Source organism: Alexandromys fortis, unplaced genomic scaffold (genome assembly GCF_014885135.2).
Source record: "Alexandromys fortis isolate MF-2015 unplaced genomic scaffold, M_Fortis_MF-2015_v1.1 scaffold_22, whole genome shotgun sequence".
NCBI lineage: Eukaryota > Metazoa > Chordata > Mammalia > Rodentia > Cricetidae > Alexandromys > Alexandromys fortis.
Genome location: NW_026067900.1, coordinates 3,297,098 through 3,318,759, shown reverse-complemented (window position 1 = coordinate 3,318,759; position 21,662 = coordinate 3,297,098). Strand labels below are relative to the sequence as shown.

Below are 21,662 nucleotides of genomic sequence, written 5' to 3'. Positions count from 1 at the left end.
TGCCATGTAGCTGGAGCCTCACTGGTATTTCACAGCCTCGTGGCAATACACAGATTAATAGAAACGGGTTAATTTAAGGTGTACGAGTTAGTTAATAAGAGGCCTAAGCTAATAGGCCAAGCAGTGTTATAATTAATATAGTTTCTGTGTGATTATTTGGGTCTGGCAGCTGGGAAATGAACACGCCATCTCTGCTTACAGTTTTGTTTCTCTATCTGTGACTCTTAAAGAATCCCCTTTCCAAACACTCCTGCATTGTTGGTGGGAATGCAAACTGGTACAGCTTCTTTGGATATCAGTGTGGTGATTTCTCAGAAAATTAGAAAACAATCTTCCTCAAGACCCAGCAATACCACTTTTGGGTATATACCCAAAGGATGCTCAATTGTGCCACAAAGACATGTGCTCAGCTATGTTCATAGCAGCATTGTTTGTCATAGCCAGAACCTGAAAACAGCCTAAATGCCCCTTGACCAAAGAGTGGATGAGGAAAATGATACATTTAAGCAATGGAGTACTACACAGCAGGGAAAATAACAATATCTTGAAATTTGTAGGCAAATGGATGGAGCTAAAAAACATCATACTGAGTGAGGTAACCTAGACCCAGAAAGACAATTGTATGTACTCACTCATAAGTGGTTTTTAAACATAAAGCAAGGAAAACCAGCCTACAAATCACAATCCCAGAGAACCTAGACAACAATGAGAACCCTGAGAGAGACAAACATGGATCTAATCTCCATGGGAAGTAGAAAAAGACAAGATCTCCTGGGTAATTTGGTAGCATAAGAACCATGGGAGAGGGTTGAAGGAGAGAGGAGAGGCAGTGAAGGGAACAAAGAAAAATGTAGAGCTCAATAAAAATAATAATAATAAAAAAGAGTCCCCTTTCCTCCTGTTGATTCCCAGTACCCTCCCCTTGCTACTTATCTCACTGGGGAGCAGGAACACCTGTTGTGTTGGTGCCTTTGTGGAGGAGCAGGTGAGTGCTGGAGCCCTCCATCAGATCACCTTGCCCCTTCCTGCCTTGGATCTTGGAGGATAAGGACAGAAGGAGTTTCAGCTGTGTAAAAGTCCACACCAGTGTGAAACAGCATTGACTGCTGGGGAGGAAAGAAAGATGATTCCTATGGAGGAGGGGAGGGATGGGGAGAACCATTGGGGTGGAAAGGGACTTAGAGCAAGGTTTGCCTTTAAGATTATTAGATAGAGGTTTGATAAACATGCTCGTTCAGACCCAGTCCAGCTGGATTTGGTGAACTCCCATTAGAACAGGTACTCTACCCCAGCGGGTGGACCAACCCCTCGCGGTCCTGACTTCCTTGCTCCTCTTGTCCCTCCTTCTGCTCTTCAACTGGACCTTGGGAGCTCAGTCTGTTGCTCTGATGAGGGTCTCTGTCTCTATCTCCATCCGTTGCTGGACGAAGATTTTATGGTGATATTCGAGATAATCATCAGTGTGATAGTGGGGCAAGGACAGTTCAGGCACCCCCTCCTCTGTTTCCCAAGGACCTAGCTGAAGACATCCCCATGTACACCTGGGATCCCCTGTAGAGCCAAGTCTCTTGCCAACCCTAAAATGGCTCCCTTAATGTACATATCTTCTTCCCTGCTCCTATATCCGCCCTTCCTCCATCTCCACCCTCCCACTCCCCCAATCTCTCCCTTCTCTCTCCCCCTCTCCCTTCCCCCAACCCTAACCCTAACCCTATCCCTACCCCCACGCTCCCAACTTTTGCCCAACAATCTTGTTTGCTTCTAGTTTCCAGGAGGATCTATATATATTTTTCTTTCTGTTGACCTTGCTATTTGGCTTCTCTAGGCTTGTGAACTCTTTAATGTCCTTTGTTTATGGCTAGAGTCCACTAATGAGAGTACATACCATATTCATCTTTTTGGGTCTGGGTTATCTCACTCGGAATAGTGTTTTCTATTTCCATCCATTTGCATGCAAAATTCAAGATGTCATTGTTTTGTTTACCGCAATGAGCATGTGATTAAACCGGACTCTCTGAATGTGGCTGACTGAGAAGCCATTGGTAAAGGCACTGGGATTTATTTCTACTGCATGTACTGGGTTTTTGGGACCCTAGTCTATTTGGATGCAAAGCTTCCTAGGCCTGGATGTAGGGGGGGAGAGCCTTGAACTTCTCACAGGGCAGAGTTCCCTGCCCTCTCTTAAGGAGGGAGGAGGTGAGAGGAGGGGGAGTGGGGGAGCAGGAAGGGAATGGGAGGAGGGGAGGAAGTGTAAATTTTTTAATGGAAAAATAATAAGATATTAGATAGAGGGAGCTGGAGAGATGGCTCAGAGGTTAAGAGCTCTGGCTGCTCTTTCAGAGATCTTGAGTTCAATTTCCAGCAACTACAAGGTGGCTGACTACCATCTATAATGGGACCTAGTTCCCTCTTCTGGCCTGCAGGCATACATATGGGCAGAACACTGTGTACATAGTAAATAATAAAAAAAAATCTCTAAAATAAAAAAGATGCTAGATAGAGTTGGACATTATTTTCTGTGTCATGGTGAACAACTCCATGTAACAACTGATTCTTGAGCTGTAGTGTACATGTTATAATTCTTTCATTTTAGTTGTATCAGTAAGGGGCTTTAGAAAATGCACAGGGCTTCGCGACCACCAGCACTCCCTAATTTTAGGACACTTTCATTACCCCTGACTGTTTCCTTTTGTGTCAAATAGCAGTTAATACTTTCTATCCATGACAACCATGAATTCCATCTTTGCACATTTGCCTTGCCTGAACATTTCATAGAAACCGAATCATATGACATGTGATCTTCTGTGCGTACACACTTAGCTAGGGATTTTAGACTTTGTCCATGCTGCTGCGTGTGTTAGTTCATTCCTATTAGGAATGTTTTCTAAGCGAGCTCTCTGACGACGCAAAAATTCCCAATCAAGCCAAATCAAAACATATCCAGGTTTAATGGGAGATCTGTGCTCTCGGGTGGCCCCAGGGGGAAACCAGGAAGCCACAGGAACGCGACCCCTGGGAGGGAGAAAGAGAGACCACGAATTCTTCCTGGGGGGGGGGGGTCACTTAAATACCCTAGGGAGTGGTCCTGACCCCACCCCTAGGGAGGGGTTAGGATCTGGCCTGCTGGGATTTGNGAACGCGACCCCTGGGAGGGAGAAAGAGAGACCACGAATTCTTCCTGGGGGGGGGGGGTCACTTAAATACCCTAGGGAGTGGTCCTGACCCCACCCCTAGGGAGGGGTCAGGACCTGGCCTGCTGGGATTTGAAGTCCAGACCAGGCCTGGGGGCTGAGATAGATGTGAGGGACTAGGGCCTAGGCTCCCAACCTAACATTCCAGACTCTTTGGCTATAGGGGTGACAGAAAATTGGAATGGTAATTATGACAAACACTTAGGCTCTCTTTGGGAACAAAGGGCGTAGACTCAAATCCGGCTACTTCCTGATGCGGAGAAGGGGAGAGCCAGGTGTCTATGTTTAGCAAGAGGCGTGGCTGGAAAGGCATCCCAAGGCAGGCAGCTGAGGAAGGTGACTAGGAAAAAAATTGTTATTGGTAAAGATGAGTGTGCCACTATGAGGAGTAAGTAGGCCCTTCATTGCGGCATCCTGGAAAACCGGAGTGTGGAAGGTCCTGTCTGCTGGACAGACCAAGTGTCTTGAGTAGGTGCTCACTTGAGCCTGGAGAGATGGTACCAGCATGGGTGTCCCAAGAGCTTGGCAGCCGAGGGGGTGGTAAGGATTACCATGTGAGGTCCTGTCCATCGAGGCTCCAGAGACCTAGGAGTTAACTGTTTAAGGAGTACTCTGTCCCCTGGGGAGAGCGGGGCAGGTTTAGGGGCCTTAGGGTCCACTGGTGTTGGGGCAGGGAGACAATTGTCAGCGTGTGAAGGGAGAAGGGACCTTAAGAGGGAGAGGTAGGGAAGGTACCCCGCTGGTGGAGGAGTTTGAACTGGGAGGTGATGGTTAAGGAGAAAGTGCCTGCCATAAAACAGTTCAAAAGGGCTCAGGCCCATAGGGGAACATGGGGTGGCCCTGAGGCGAGGGCCAAGACACCCTGGATTCAGTGGAGAGCTTTGTTTAGTTGTTTGAGTTCCATTGTCCAGGAGATGTTGAGAGCTTCTGACAGGAGTTCCATGACCCTGGGCACTGCATCTGCTGTTTCCCTGGAGACTGGAAACACTTCTATCTATCCTGTAAAAGTGTCCATAAGTGTTAAGAGATAACGAAGTTTTTATGAGTAGGCATATGGGTGAAATTAACCTGCCAATCTTTGCCCGTTTGGTGTCCATGAAGCTGGTGTATGTGGAGAGCTCCTTGTGGATTGGCCTGGGCACACGTCTGGCAGGAGGAGTGAACCTGTAAAATAGAATCTTGGAGATGGGCGGGGTTAAAAGGGGCTCGAGGAAGTGGAACAAAGCTTTGGGGAAGTGGCTAAGGATATCTCCACCCAGTAAATGTGCTGGGCAAGCCGGTATCTCTAAGAAAGAATGGGAGAAAAATAATTGTCCTTACAAGAATACAGGGCAGTGGCAGAGTTTTAAGTGAGAAGGAACTAGTCCTGTCTACTGCCATAGCTGAAATTGGTGAGGGAAACTTAAGGCCAGGAGTGAAAATAAAATAAATGAATTTACCAGCCACTTGTAGCATGACCGTAGGCTAGGAGAGGGTTACCGGATATACCATGTTTGGGCAGCGTCAATCTTCTGCCAGGCTGAGACGTTTGAAGGCTGGCACAGTTTCACTTGCTGATGGTGATGAGGCCGGACCTCCGTGGCTTGGCATAGAGGACAAGCCTGCACTGGGGCCACTGTGATTTCCAGTGTCCAGGATGCACAACCTCGAAGCAGGTGTAGTGCAATATCGTGCCACGTGACCATTTAGGCCACGCTTGATAGAGCCCTGTGATTGACTTCCCTTGTCCCCCTTCCTGTGATCTAAGGGTAGCTGATAAGGTCTGGGCCTGTAGATTGTTGTAGTTTTGTCTGTCGGGAAGACTCAGCTGTTTTTTTTTTTTTTTTTTTCGGGCATTAAAAACTTTAAAGGCCATTTTCACTAATTCCCATATAGGAGTTTGGGGACCATCCTCAACTTTTTTTTTTTTTTCTCTAATATCTGGTACTGACTGAGGAAGAAGAATGATAAGTAGAAAAGGAACCTGGCTGCTTTTCTACTTGAGATTGATTTGGAAGAGAAAACGGAGCAGGGGAGGGACTAGCCCAGTGCACAGAGGGGGTCCAGGAGTGAAGCGGTGAGGTAGGAGGGGGAGGGGGAAGGTGGAATTTGATCTTGAACCTCCAAATTGGGAAAGGGAGGGGGAAAGAATGTAGCTCCACCAGAATAGGTTGGGAGTGTGGGCTTGAGGGAGTAGGGGAAGGGTCAGTGCCTCAGGCACCATGGTGCTGAGACTGGCTGGGGGGGGGGGTCAGGGTGGCGAGAGCACAGAGACCAAAAAAAAAAAAAAGGACAAAAAACCATATATATGTAAGTCTTGTTCATTTGTATCAGGCAGGCTCAATTTAAAAGATTTTTTTTTGTCAGAGGCTTACAGGGGCAAAAACAGACCTGGCTTTGAACTGTAAGTGCCCATTTAGAGTCAATGCCCACCTATATGACCTAAGTCCACCTTAGTGCATCCACCAAGATGGCTCTTAGGTCCCAAGGGGCGCAGAGATTGAATGCCCAGCGTCCTGGTACACGCAGATCTCCCAACCCCAAACCCAAAGGACAGACCGCAACCTGATTTGAATTCCCAGCGTGAGCTCACGACTTCAATGGAAATCCGAAAACGACAAAAATAAGTACAAATGGGTTCCCCCCAAACCCTATAGCATAGACAAGAAAAGGGAGGGACTCACCAAGACGCAGCCGCTGCAGCCCAGAAGCCGGTTTTAAGCATGGCATAGAGAGCTCGGACTGCAGACTAGGGGCCTTTCAGCACGAGGCCTGCCACGTGGAAAGGACCTGCCCTAGCTCGGCGGGAACCTCCAAATGTTAGGAATATTTCCTAAGCGAGCTCTCTGACGGTCAAGCCAAATCAAAACAAGCCAAATTAAGAAATATCCAGGTTTAATGGGTGATCTGCGCTCTCCCTGGCAGGGAGGGGTCAGGACCTGGCTTGCTGGGATTTGAAGTCCAGACCAGGCCTGGGGGCTGAGATAGATGCCAGGGACTGGGGCCTTTGCTCCCAACCTCACAATTCCGTTTTGTAGGTGCATAGTGACGGACATATCCAAATGTGCCTAGTCAACATTTGATGACAATTTAGGGTGAGATTATGAATAATAGAGCTATGAACGTTGAGACACGGTCCTTGTGAAGTCTGTGTTTATTTTTCTTGAGTAACTACCTAGGAGTGGAACTGCCTACTAGTAATGAGAAATTATCTGCGTAACTTTCTACGGATTTGGTAGGGCATTTTCCAAGTTAATCGTACTATTTTCTCTGGATTTTTAAGCAGAGAAAACTTTGGTTTTCTATTTCTGCAAACTGCGAGACAGACTCCTAAGTTGAGTGCGCCGGTTTAACTTTGGAATCATTGTCAAAAGTCCGTATTTGAGTTTGTGCTATGTCCTATTGGGCAGAATTTTGATGGCAGTTGTTACTAGGTATGTGTTTCTTCTTGCAGACCAAATCAAGACAGAAGTACACAAGATCCTTTCCCCTTGACCTCACCAGTTCTCGGGCATTTCCCTAACCCTTCAGCTAACGAGCTTCCTTTGCTGATGTGGAGTGAACTTGGCCTTGGGAATTTATAGTTTGATAATAACTCCACTCAGTGAATTATCTCACAAGTCACTAGTCACCCACAAGGTACTCTGCATGTGAGAAGCCAGAAATAGCTCCCGATCCAAGAGGGTTGGTTTAGAAACGTGAGGAAATATTGTTAGGAGCAGTTGGCTTACACCTGGTTTTGTAGTAATGGTGGTATTTTAAATAGGGAGGGAGCTGCCATCCATCATGACACTCAACACAGCTCTATGGCTTAGGATACACAGCATCAGAAAACAGCCCCCACGCCTGCAGAGTTTCCTCTTTAGTGGTTAACGTTTCTGCTAGTATGTTTCACTAGGCTTTGTAATTACATGGGCTCTGGGCCGAACTAAATAATTCCTGTTTGGAAAGGTGATCTTTTCTGGGCACACCTAAATATCTCATCTGAGAAGTCGATTGCAACAGATAATTTCAGGTAGAAAATTAAAATTTTTCTCTTTGTCTATAGAATTCAGTGTGCGTTTTAGAAGAATAAGGAGAGAATGGTAGAAGTTGCAGGTGTGGGGCTAGTTCACAATCATAATTGTAATTTGGCACGAGGCCAGTAGTGAAAATAATTTTGTCTTCTAAGTGAAAAACAATCAATGAAGCAACTTCTCCCCAAAGGGAGCATTATCTTAGGGTCAGCAGCACGTGGTTCCTGAGAGGCGATGTGTGCTTCACTGGAACCAGTTGTCTCACCTTCCATGGAAAGAAAAAGAAAATTCAGAATAAAATTAAATTCAGAGACATGAATTTAACTGTTTCTAACATCAGAAGCCATTGACACCAGAACAGAGGAAAATCCTCAGCCCAGAGGTCCTGCAAGTCTCTGAGCATGGGGCCTCTGCACCTGGGGGTGCAGCGTGGAGGTGGGGCTGGCAGAGCGAGGCTTTGGTGTGATTCTTTAGGGATTCAGGAAACATCTCTTAACAAGATGCCCTTCTTTTACAGCTGTTGTAGGTACAAGATAATTGTCCATGTTTATGGAATACAGTGTGGCATTTTGATAAAAGTGTGTTAGCATCCAAACTAATACGCATCTCCGTCACTTTAAAATTTGCTCATTTATGTTGGGGGATAGCCAAAATCCTCTTCTTTCTTTTGAAATGCATAGTGTATAGTGTTGATGTTCTACAACATTGGCACTTTAGAACTTCACCTCCCTATCTAAGTGTATTTGGAGACCCATTATTAATCTTCTATACTCTTTTTGTGGGGGAGGGGTTCGAGATAGGGTTCCTCTGTGCAAGAGCTCTGGTTGTTCCAGGCTGGCCTCGAACTCAGATTTGCCTGCCTCTGCCTCTTGCGCCCTGGAATTAAGGGTGTGGGCCTCCATGAGAGGCTCTTCTTATTGTCTGCTGTTTTACTGGTGGGTCATGTGACCTTAGTAGCTTCTTTTGGACTCTGGCATTGACACAACTAGACCAGTCTCCAGTCTTGTGTTCATGCAGAGAAGGTGCCAGCGCTTAGCTGTACTGAGCATAGCAGGGGCCTCCTAGGCACAGGTCTGTTGGGAGAAACTAAGATCTCCATCCCTGCCCACTGATCTGTATGCACATTAGATTTCTACATTGTGAAGCTCCTCAGCTTCATTTTGTTTCAACAAAAAAAAAAAAAAAAAAAAAAAAAAAAAAAAAAAAAAAAGCTTGGTAGTTCCAGGCAGAAACTAAAACACTGTTGTGAGTAGGTCTACATAATGGCTGCTGCTTTTGCTTTCTTTCCTAGAGTCTATTACTGACCTGACATTTGCTCTTCTCTCTGACTTCCCTATGTGATCCATTATGATGAGAATTCTAAGAAATTCTTTCTATGTTCCCATTTAAGTGCTCTCATGGACACCGAGCAAGCAAGTTCAAGAGGCAGAAGTGACTAGAATTATTGTTTTAAGCAGAAGGAATTTTTAGGTATGGATTTGGACAAACCCTAGAGGTGGCGTGACAGATTACAGATTTGAACTTTTCCCCCATTATCTCTCAATTTCCTGAGACACCAGAAGTGAGCATTTGTAACTGTACGGAATAGTGTGGTATGACGGCATCATGAGCTTTCCCTTTCCCTTTCCCTTAAGTATTTGGGGATAAAAATATGGAGAATGATTTCCTTACGTGAAGTATGGAATATTTCTTGCTTATAAAAAGATGCTTAGGCAGTGTAGTGTGTGTGCGCATAGAGCAAAACGCCAAGACAGTTGCTTTTATTCTGACTTTAGAATGTTTTAAAATATGATCAGATGTGGCAGTGCTTATGTGTAGTCACAGCTGAAGCAGGAGGATTGCAGTGAGCCCAAAACTAATCTGGGACATACAATGTGTCAAACAAAAACAAAACCAAAGCAAACGAACAAACTTAAAAGGGGGCCTAGGGAGCTAGTCAGTAAAGCGCTTGCTGCTTGAGCATAAGGGCCTGAGTCTGATCCCTAAAATCAACATAAAATTCTGGATGTGGTGGTACACACATATTACTCCATTGCTGGGGAGGCAGGGACAGAGAATCCCTGGGGCTCTCTAGCCAGTCAGCCTAGCCTACTTCATGAGTCTCAGATCCCAGTGAGAGCTCTTGTCTCGATAAAACTAGATGAACAACTCCCGAGGAACACATACACACACTCACATAGACACCCTAAAAGTTACTGTGAATTATTGTTGTACCATTAAAATGATGTGATACTCATCACATGTTCAATCCATGGTTTACCCTAAAGTAGGTAATCTACTGAAGGGAAGCCTGGGGTAGGGCAGTGGCAGTGCCGGTCAAGGAAGGCGTTGAATCTTTGGTGTCTTTTCAGCCGTTGCATCTCAATGGCTTCTGAAGCAATGATAAAAGTATGATGAGCATTCAGGACTTTTCCTTACACTTAGGGTTACTATCGTTAGTCAGACCTGGGTACTTCTTCAAGACAGGAAAACTTAGAGCCCGTTCCAACAGCAACTACTAATCCCTAGCCATCATCTGCAAGTTGATACTTCATGTGCTGTGGTGGCTTGAATTAGAATGGCCCCCATAGGCTCATATATTTGCATGCTCAGTCCCCAGTTGATGAACTGTTTGGGAAGGATTAGGGGGTGTGGCCTTGTAGGAGTACACGTGTCCATGTTGGAGGTTTGTTGCTGGGGGTTGGGCTTTAAGGGTTCAAAAGACCACGGCAGGCCCAGTGTCTCTGCTTGCTGCCCTTGGAACAGGACATAAAGCTTCTGGTTGTTGCTCCAGTGCTATGCCTACCATCTCATGATGGCAATGAGCTAGCCCTATGAAACTGTAAGCAAGCCTGCAACTAAGTGTTTTCTTTTATAAGAGTTGCCTTGGTCCTGGTGCCACTTCACAGAACAGTGACTGAGACATGTTCCCCTGTTGTACTATCTATTTTCCCCCTTGCAGAATGGAAGTGAATGCATGTCTTCTTTTTTAATGATCATATATGTTCAGTGCCTCTGAGACTTGTAACATCACTAACCACCTGAGCTTTTGAAAATGCAGATTCTGATTTACTAGGTCTTGGGTGGAGTTTGGTGTAACACGAACAGGGGCCTGCTTGTTGTTGGGGTTTTTGTCCCACCCAGTACCCCACAACTGTTTAGCCCCAAAGAAAATCACACATAGGTCTCCATAAATTATAAGTTGATTGGCCCATTAGCTCTAGCCTCTCACTGGCTAACTCTCACATCTTGATTAACCCATTTTTCTGTACTATGTTAGCCATGTGGCTCAGTACCTTTTTCAGTGGGGCAGATCACATCCTGCTGCTTTGGTGATCTGGGCAGGAGTGAGAGGAATCAATTTCTTCCTTCCCAGAATTCTCTTGTTCTCCTTGAATTATTTCTACTTCCTATCTGGTTTTCCCACCTATACTTCCTGCCTGGCCAATCAGTGTTTATTTAAAACATGATTGACAGAATACAGACAATTCTCCTGCACCAGTTTGGGACTCTTTATTTTTTACAATTTATTTTTATTTTATGTGTATGAGTGCCTGCTTGAATATGTGTGTACCATGGGCATTTTTGGTGTCCATGGAGATCAGAATAGAGATGCTCTGGAACTGGAGTTATAGATAATTCTAAGCTACCATATGGATGCTGGGAATTGAAACCAGATCCTCTTCTAGAGCAGCTAGTGCTCTTAACCACTGAGCCATCTGGAATAGTCCAAGTGGCCCAACTCTTACTGGTCTGTGAGCCTTACTGATTCTCAAGGTTTCCTGGAACACCATTCACAAGAGGGGACATAGAATTAGAAAAGTATACAGTGTCACTCAGTAAGGAAGGAAGAAATGCAAGACAAGTGTTCCATTAGAAGCTGAAATTTTATTATAGGATAAGCGCACACAAAGCACATCTAAAATTGATGTGTTCAATGCACTTTTAATAAAGGTACTGTAATGTTAAAGGTACAGTTGCTAAGTACAATATAACAACATCCATATTAGAATGAAAATTGGAGTATTTAAAAGACAACATTAAATCTCTCTTTTTTTACAGCTTGTATTTACAAAATGAATCAAAATATTTTTTTTTCTTTAAATTCAGGATTCAATAAAATAAACAGCTGGGAATAAGGAGTCTACTACTGTAGAGAGAGGATTGAAAAGAAAACCCAATGTCAGTGAAAAGTGGGATGAGCCTCTAGTAAAGATCATTAGCAAAGGTTTAGGTCCAGACTATGGTTTTTAGGAATCCCATAAATGGTTTGCATTTCTAGTGTGACAGAAAAAGAAGCTTTACATCCTGTACACAAAAGAGACGACATCTTATTTATAGGTTCAGCATCACTGCTTCCAGACTTTACGACGACTTACAGCAGGCCAGGCTTGCTACCTGGAGAGTTATGTGACATTTGTGTGCTTGATCCTGGAGACCCACACACAATTAGACTCAGCATTTCATGTCCTTTGAAAGGACAATGTGACCTGTAGACTTGGTTATAGAACTGTTAACTGTGCGACTTTGCAGATTTTATCAGCTTTTGCCCAAACACTCCAGTTGGGAAGTGTTTTAATCGTGGGCACGCTTGTCATTTTAAATAGTTACCAAATGCTGACATGTGCTGGCCATGTGCAAGTACAAAGAGATGAAAGTTCTACCCTAGGGAAGCTTGGGATACTAAACTGTGCAAAAATCAATCATTTATTCAATCAATCAAACAAACCAACAAAACATGTTTCAATCTCTCTTCAAGCTAGACAGTTAAGGAATGGCATGATTGCATTAAAAGAGATTTCTCCCTAAATTGTATCAAATTCACTTTAAAAGGTCAGTTATATGCATTAGCTTCCATTAACCACCTGATTACATTTATAATCAAGGGAAGAGCAGTAAAAACGGGAAATGTCCAGAATGGTGGCTAACTATGTATTATGATGCGTGGGATCCGCTAATTGTGACGTGAGAAGTTATCACCTTCAGTTACAAAAAGTGCAGTAAACAGAAACATTTGCTCTATATTTATAAATTGCTCAAAAATCTTTGCTAAAGATCTTACAAATTCAGTAATATTACAGAACAATTCTAATCAATATTTAAGAAGGCTAATTACATCCTTAGTTAGACATTTGAAGTACAACTTTAACAATGCAAGTCAGTCTTGGGGAAAGAAGTCAAAGAGTTAACAAAGGTTCTCCACTCAGTTCACAGAACTGGTTACGGCCATAATAAAGCATCGTCCCTTGTTGAATTTGGAGTGTAGCCCAATGCCTACGTCCATACAGCTCATGACTCAGATGAGGGGAACGGCCTACGGTGCTATCAACCCTCCATGAATATTCTACGTATTATCTATACTAGGAATTAATGCACATTTCAGTCTGGTGCGAATTATAGAGTTCCTCAGTAAGGCGAGAAAGGATTTCTCCACTAAATGAGATTGTTGCTTCAGGGTCAAGGCCTGTCAAATTCTTTTTCAGCTCAGGAGATGCGATGTCAAGCTGAGCAACACACTTAAATGGTAACAGTTTTTCATGTCCATATCTATGAACAAACTCACCCAATAGATGTCAAATATCCATACTAAGGACGTAATTTTATCCTAATTAAATACACTCTAGAATAATTTATATAATGATATTATGTATTTAAAGAGAAAAGCATGTCCCAAATCCAGCACTCTGATACAGTTGCCGGTTGGGTACAGGTAGATTATATATATATATATTTATATATGTATATATATACAAATATATAGTTATACTCAGTGAAATTAACAAGACCCAAAGGTGGTTTTGTCTAGGAATAAAAGGGATAATTTTTTTTTGTTCACAAAAGTAACTTATCTAGCACCACACATCAGAAAAACACAAAAATAGCACACTCTAGTTCTAAACAGCTATGTCTAAAATAGATTAGATAGTAAAACCAGTATTACACAGCATATTGTGGATTTGATAAACAGATAAATATTTGCACTGAGTAGGCTGTTTATAATATAACATCTTATCTATAGAGAACAAAAGCCAGAAAGTTAACTGTATAGAGGTGTGCAGAACAACATTAAATATTATGACTCCAAAGCAGGGGTGAAGGTAAATTTGAAAGAAGAGTAGGAGAGAATGTGTACAGGCCATTACAAGTTCTTAAGTTAATAGTAAATAAGGAATCTGTTGCTTGAGTTGAAGAAAGCAGTAAACAAGAGATTGCATTTACATGCAGATGTCTAAAATTTGTAGTTTTTAAAGTCTATGCACAAAAGTCATTTGTTTTATTGCTTGACATTCAGTTATGGCTAGATTATTTAACCTATTATTCTTTTTTGTACTTTGGAAACAAGTATATTGTTAAAGGTGCCATAAAAATGGACAACATTGAAAACGGTTTGTAAATAAACCACCCAACACTGCAGTTCTTTACAGATTAAAAGCCTTGTCTGGGGTTTGTCATAAGTTCAATATGTTTAAGCTGGGAAAATATGTTGTAGCTTGAAGCCTCCCATTGGCCCAAACATCCAATACAAAAACGCGTCTCCACAAAAGGAGCAGGCAGACGATACAAGGTACACTTAAGAAGCAGCCAGCTAATGTCCTACTGTCTAAGACATTCACCACTGTTGCAATGAGATTTCAAACCACTGTGGATAAGCAGAGAATTGAAGATTTGGGAAGATGTGTACAGTACTTATGGAGTGTGTGTGGGTGTGGTGTGTGAATTCATATTCACTATATTGCTCAAGAAATTTCTGCATTTACGTATGCAATGTGTTCAGTGATCATCATCTTAGAAGTAGTGACTCCTCCACCCAAGTCATAATGAATGAGAAATACATGAACACCAGAGAGAAGCCAGTTCTGGGAGGACAACGTAATGACATGCATAGCACATAAAGCTAACAGCGAGCTGTCTGTCATTAGCTTCTAGAAGGATCAAAGAAAAAGCATAGGACAGCTTATGGGGCAAAACACACTGCATGTAAACAGAGAACACGGATTCTCTAGGCATCTCTTCCAAACATTCATCTCCACTCTCCACACTGGACCCCTGGGAAAAGGTGGTTTCTATTTGGATCAAATATTCTGTCACCCATTTCCAAGTTAATAAGTGACTGAATAGTGTTTATTGCTCTAAGTTCTGAGGGTGTGTGTGGTTGAACGTGCTCTGTCCCCATTCCTGGCGGCTTCCTGGTGTGAAGCGGCCTTCCTGCTTGTTTAAAAAAAATGATGTTGAGAGTGTCACAAACTGATCACACACATGCACACACGGGCACAGGGAGTACACAGAAGTGCGACCAATCACCTTCAAAGATATTAGTAGTTGCCCTTCAATTACAAATCAACAGCAATGGGAAATCCTTATCATCAAATCTGGTGGAAGCAGTCCGTACGTTAGTGTTTAGGGACTAGAAAAGAAAGAAGACCAGTATGACAGAGAATAGCAGCCCATCAGTATTTGACCGTGGCAGCTGCATTTCTGGGCACACAACTGATCCACAGTACAAGGCTATCCTTGTAGGGTTCTGCATCACAACTTTAGGAGTAAGAGGTGGCCCTGTGGTGGTATGTAAAAAAAAAAAAAAATGTTGTGTGCACATGTATATGTGAATGGAGAGAGAAAAGGAGAGGAGGGAGATTTCTGTCCCCTTCTACACTCAAAACAAGGTATGAGGTAGTACTGTCACCTGATAGACAGGGACAGGTTTCCCATACCAAGTTCTCTTACAGTAATAAGAAGCTATGGAATTCTGCCAAGCACGTATTATGTGGCAGGGGATGCAGAATCATTAGCTCCACTGAGCGCCTCTGACTTTATGGGAAGTGATAGATGGGAATAGGAGAAAGGAACTACCTTTCGAACTGTGAAACCCCTACAGCTGGATCAAGGTATGTATGGTCTGTCATGCAGGAACGGACCTGTCTTTAAATGTCAGCTCTTGCAGGAAAACAAAAACAGCTAGGCCTGTGGACTAGGAATTGGTTTGCATAACAGGAGTTTGGTTCTCTTGTGGAGGAGAATACAGTGAGAAACAAAACCCTGTTGTTTTCTAGCTCAGACAGGTTCTCTGTTGCTGCCCATCTCACTGATAGCTCTTACTGCTGGTTTAAAAAGAAATCTAATTCTTAACACACAGAATTTGAACTGTTTAAAATTATGTCCCCCAAGATTGCTTTAATTATTAGGGAAACAGTAAACGGGCTGCACTTTGCGCCTTGATTGGTCTGTCACTTCTGAATTCATCTTTTTCATACACACTGGCAGGACTTCATACTGCCTCAGGAGTTGCGAAGTATTTTGAAACACAGAAATTTTGAACGCAAGAAAATGAGACAGTGAAGAGTTCCCACAGACAGACAGACACACATATACACACTTCTCTACAGTTCGCTTGTGCCTCGGAGGGATAGCATTATCATCAGTCTTTTTAATAGTAAGAACACAATTTGTCCCAGTCCACTGGCCACCCTGTTTAAGAGTTTTAGAAGATCCCTGAGCACAGTGTTTCTGACTCTCAGCCCCAACTTGAGACAACAGGGCTCTGTCCTTGACACCAAGATGGATTGTCATTCACAGTAAGTCAATCATAAGGTGCTTTGTTCCCCCTTTCGTTTTTCACCAGTCAGCACAAAGAACTGTCAGAAAATAGCCTTTTATTATTATTATTATTAATTGTTATTTGAAAATAATAGTACTGGAAAGACATGACTCAAACAATCGGGGTCTGAAACAGTGGCTTTAGGCTGATTATCTGGCTGCCTCTTAACAATAACACGTGATTCGATCGACATTCCTTAGCCAAAAACAAAAAGGAAAATAAACCCAAAAACAAACAAAAAACCAAAACAAACCCAACAACTGTACAAATATGTGTTTTTCCCTGAGGGATCAAAGTACACCCGCAAGTGCTCTATGTACAGATATTGCACTAGGTAGGAATTAAAGACGTGTGCAAAAAAGCAACAAGGAGAGACGCTTGCATCCTACCGAAACCTCCTCATCAAGGCTTCTAAGTTGCTTTGCATTTTGGAATGTCGGAACACAAACAGCCATCTCTTAGTCTAAAACTAAAAACACATACATCTACTATGGCACATTCAATGAAATAAAAAGTTTTCCAAAGACAGATAGGCAAATTCCATCAAGAAAATAATACAAAGTTTGTTTGTTTGTATTTTTTTTTTAGAAAATTACATTACTTTCTTTCTTTGTTTCACATTACAAAATCTTTTTTTTTCTTTACACAAATCACATTTTATTGCAGGAATATTTCTAGTGCCATCAAATATTTATAGAAGGGTTAAAAAAATAGAAGTCTCTCTAGAGTGGTCCAGACAAGGCTTTGTATAGAATAAATCTTTTTTTCCATCTTCTAGTTTTGATTTATGTATTTTGAATACATTTTCTTTTCCATTGACACTTAGTAGCCTAGAAGCGGTCTAATACACGCATATCATACACACGAAAGCCACACACACACACACACACACACAGGCAGACACGCTCTTTCCTCCCCTGACCCTCAGCCCACCCCCATTCACTCACAGAGATCTGGTATCCACTCGCTAAAGAACAACCAAACTTAGAAGCAGTGTCTTAGGTCATGTTTTCCTTAAGTTAGGAAGGGTGAACCAGGATGTGAAAGACTTTGGGGCAAAAAAAAAAAAAATTATGGATTTCACACAAATTAAAATTCTGAATGCTTAAAAAAAAAAAAAGAAATCCATAGCTTAGTACAGTTTGTGATCTGTCCAAAAAGCATTTTCAGCCGCACTTTGGACTTCACTGTGGTCAAGGCCAGTTTCTCATGATGTTGCTGGATCATTTGAGTATCACAGTAACAACATCCAGATTTTGTACAAAAGCCTCATTTACCTTCTGGAAAAAAAGAGTTATCTGATGACATTCCAGCAGCTGAGCGTAAGAGACTGTTCAGTCCCCAGGAGAATGTCGAGTCTTTAAGTTCAGGCAACTTTCATGACATGAACTATTAAGCTTCATGATTCTGTGTCATCGACCACCTTGTGACACCACACAAGGGGTTTCTCATGATAAGGAAAAGAAAAATGCCAAAGGTTTTCCATCCTGTTCTTGGCTCCCTGTGACTCTCAACTTAGGTGCAAATTGTCCGTCAGTTGTCCCCCCTCAGTTTCTCAGGGCGCGTCTGTATGGCTCTGTCCCTGCAATGTCGGAGGATTTTACTCCGAAAGCCTACTTCTTGTTTTTCTTTCGGGAACTCCCGGAAACAGCATCAACCTGGCTCTCTCCTGCTGTGTGGTAAAAGCCACGCCACCACAGCATGGCACGGAGACTGGAGTATCTTGGGTTTGTTTTGTGTTAGGTACATGCAGAACCCTTTCTGGGAAAATGAAGTTCAATGTCACCTTCTCTCTCCCCCTTAGACAAGTTGGGTCAGCTCCCTTATTCACATGCCGACACTGGGATTAGGTTTAGTTGCTCTTTAGTGCGCTAGCACCCGAGGCTGGTCATATGCAGAAAGCTTTGGTTAAAAGAAGTTAATATACTTTACTAAAACCATCCCCAAATTTAGTAAATCTGAACTTAAGGGAAAAGAAAAATGAAAACCAAACCCAAACCTCACACCATTCCCTCACACAGGAGAAACAACAGAAAAAAAAAAAAAGGGCAAATAAATAACAAAACTGTACTCTTTTCAGAATATAAATACTATTAATCTTTAAAGGAACTATGCTTAAATAAAATTTTGATTTACCCCTTCTTGCCCAATATAAATATTATATGTTGACAGCTAACCTCTCTATATAAACACATAAAAATTTCTATGCTTGTAAGAAATTTAAGTAAATATCGCTCTCCTGTTTATGGTTAAACCCTTACTGTTTTTGAAAAAAAAAAATCAGATGTTATTTAGGCTTCGCCCACACATTTCTGTACAAATAATTCCTTCCTACTTCCCAAGTCCCTCAGTAAATAAGGCAGAAAGTCAGTGAAGTTAAAAATCGTGACACGCTCTGGGAGGCTGGCTGGGTAAACCCATCATAGGGACATCAGCAAGAACAGAAATGCTGACAAGAGTCAACAAGGACCCTAGTGGCAGAAAAGGCTATTGCAAGTGTAGGGGTTCATGGAAGTACCCACCTTGTGCCAAGGACGATGTTCCCTTTTCCTCACAGGTAATGCATGATCTTTGATGCCAGACCAGTATCTTGTGGCCAAAGTCATCTTCCAAATGCCTCCTAATTTCTCAAAAGGGAACTCGTTTTAAAGGATTTCTTGATTTTTTTGTTTTGTTTTGTGTGTGTGTGTGTCTGTCTCTTTCACTGTGTGTATGTGGGCACATACGCACCCACAGAGGCCAATAGGAACACTGATACCTTGGAGCTGGAGTTACAGGCTTTTTTGAGTTGCCCGATCTGGTTGCTGGGTTCCAGGCTTTGGTCCTCTGATAGAGCAATAAGCGTTCTTGATCATTGAGCCATCATCTCTAGTCCCAGGGCACTTGTTTTTAAAATATGCACACCTGTGAACATAAGAATGTTCCTTCCTTCTCCCATTGGGGATTTTTTAAAATGCAAAATTAATCAAGGATACCTCAATACTTCTTACCTGAACACAAAAGCCCAACTACCTTCTAAATATTTAAAAAAATAAATTACAGTCCACAGTCTTCTAGTGAAGATAAATACATGAAAAATGTCTGCAGCTTGGCATCCCCTTTACTCTGAATACGGGAACCAGGTTCAACACTGTCTCTCTCCCTCTTCGTCCATTGTCTACCCAATACAGACAGCAGCATTCTAGAATCTGGGACAGCTAGTCTAGGATCAGTTTTCTCTGAGATGAATTTTTAGGGCTCCTGATGCCAAGAACATAAGACATTCGATGAATGCAGGGAGTGTGTTTGCTCCATATAGAGTCTTTGGATCTTTTTTCTAAATAAGATCTACTTTTTGTTTTGTGTTTTTGCTATCCAATTAATATTCTGGTTACTAATTTGTTCTGAATTCCAAGTTAATACTGTGTCCCTTTGACTACTGAATTGTGTCAAATGAGTCTCCCCTCCTTCACTTCCCCAAAGTGGCATTTTATAAACTTAAAAAACCGCACATATGGTTTAAGCTCACAGCACCAGACACTCCTTGGACTCTGCATGAAGCATAAACAAACCCATTCTTAATTGCATGCAAAACAAAGTATGATTTAGGGAGCAGTCCGTTAATTCCAAATTTCTGGATGGGGAAAAAAAATTCAACATGTTGATTTCTGGATATGACCAGCCAGTCTTTTAAAAATAATCGGTTTTTTTTTCTTTCTTTTTTTTTTTTTTTCCTTTTTGTAAACAGCAGCATTAATACCTCCCGACGTACCTTCCAAGCCTTCTCAGCTAAACTTGTGTTTCTGGTGTACATGCGACACGGCGACAGTGAATACGCTAGCATTTAATTTAAAGAAAACAAAAGGTGCAAAACGGAAAGTGCCTTATCAATTCAACAGGAAAAGCTACGCCAGTCACTACATTTTATATTAATTAAAACAATATATAAACAATATCTCTTTAGCTATATATAGTCTTCATGCCCATTTACCCTGTGTAATATATCCTAATGCTATTGTTGCGAGCGCTGTGGATTCCCCTTTTCACGCCATCCCGCCGACCGGCAATAATCGGTGAGAAAAAAACAAAATCTTCCTTCATGACACAGAAAAGCAAGCTGTGCAAAGTAACGCTGCAACCCCCGCGGTGCACACCAGGGTCACCGATTACTGCTGCACTCTGTTGTTACCCGTAAGAGTCTGTGGGCAGTGAGCTATATGAAAAGGGGCTCCTCTGACTGTGTTGTACCCTCCTCCTGTTAGACGCAGAGGCCAACCGCTCCGGAAGTCGAGACAGAAAAAGGGTCCGTATCTGTAGGCATAGTGGAAATCATATGCATGAGCAAAACAAGTTTAGCTTTTATTGGTTCTGATTGTTTTCCCTCTGTGCCTGAACCCCGATCACCACAAGATGTCTGTGCAGTGTGTTGGCGCTCCAGGGCTGTGCAGGGCCATAGAAAGTGTCTCAGTTAATTTTGTCTTCGTCGTCATTGTTTTAGTTCCTTTTTTAAACTTTTTTTTTTTTTCATGTTTGTACTTCAGACGTTCTAGAAGTGCGCAGGTACTACATTTACCCATCGATTTGCATTGCTGGCTCAAATTCTGAAGTGAACAATTCCTTGTATAACGGAGGAAAATGGAGTCGCACAATGTCTGGGTATATTGCTTTAAATGCCATTAGCTTTTCTGTATGTCGTCCACATAAGGCTCTTAACGTAGACACCTTGCATATTAGCTGTAAGCAGGAGAAAGGACAGGCAGTCACGAGAGGGAAAATCCAAGGACTCAGGGGGAGTGCGGCAACACTGCTCATCATGGTGAGGACACATGTGCTTAAAGTCTCCAGGGAGGGGCAGGGAGGGCTACGTGGATGGCCTATGTTAGGACGCTTGCAAAACACCAAATGTACCTTGGACGTGAATAATTTAACTCAAGGAGGTATTCATAAGCAAATCCTCCCCCCCCCAGTCACTGATGAGGTTCTGGGCTCCTCCCTAATCCAGGGTGTACCATGGGAGCCCTACTACTGCCGCAGTGGGAAAGGAAGAGGTCTGCTGATGGAGCAGTAGGTGAGTGGCAGGCAGGTCCTGTTAGCAAGAGCGCTACCGCCGAGAGCAGTACGCTGTATGCAAAATAAGTGCGAGTCAATTCTTTTGTTTTTTAAATTATATTTATTTTTTTATCTCAACTCTCTGTGTGCAAGTATGTATATATAGTATGTGTGTGTGCAGGTCAAAGGGCAACTTCTGGGAGTCAGTTCTCTCCTCCCACCATGTGGGTCCTAGGGTGTCAAACTCAGATCATCTGGCTAGTGTCTTGAGCCTCTTAGCCATTCACCAGACCGTACGAGTCAATGCTATGGGCGATTTTCCTCTAGAGAAATAGCTGTCTCTATGCTAAAGCCACTCAGGGTCTCAGCGGATGAAAGTCTAGCATCTTAAGGCAACAACAGTGACCTGCAAAGATGCTTGTAAACTTACTGCACCACACAAGGCAAGGTGTCTTGTGGTTGCAGATCAGAGTAACTGTCTCTAGGGAACTGCTTCACCAGATCTGTCTGCATTCGGGTCCCCTCCATGCTAACGGCCCTCATGGTAGTCTCATGCTTGGGCAGTTGGGCTCTCCCCTTTCCCTCATGCTCACTGACCATGTACAAAACTAAACCCAATTTCTCCACTCTGACCTCCCCAAGCTACCATGGAAACAACGGAAGCAATCAGGTAGGAAACCCAAGCACCAAACATTTCAAATCTCCCTGTACAACACAGCAACTGAGCAAAGGATGGAAGCGGATGCTTTCCTAACATCAGAAGCAACAGCACTGAGAGATATATCATAGTTTAGCTGAAAAAGATAATTAGCAAAAATGGAGCCTCGTGCTTTTAATACAGCCCAGAAATAGGAAACTGATAAGATACAAAGA

General features: G+C 42.7%; 2 protein-coding genes across 10 annotated transcripts in view; both read right to left on the bottom strand.

Moving 5' to 3' along the window:
* The window catches only part of Anxa2 (annexin A2), a 248,184-nt gene that overhangs the window by 110,132 nt on the left and 116,390 nt on the right, over positions 1-21,662 (bottom strand). The gene's annotated exons all lie outside the window — the stretch shown is intronic.
* Positions 11,034-21,662, bottom strand: part of Rora (RAR related orphan receptor A) — a 736,444-nt gene continuing 725,815 nt past the window's right edge. For all 7 annotated transcript variants that reach the window (XM_050125243.1, XM_050125293.1, XM_050125251.1 and 4 more), the window contains one exon: positions 11,034-20,474. In XM_050125243.1, the coding sequence (XP_049981200.1) occupies positions 20,310-20,474 (165 nt within the window). In that variant the 3' untranslated portion in view covers positions 11,034-20,309. The remainder of the gene's footprint in view (positions 20,475-21,662) is intronic.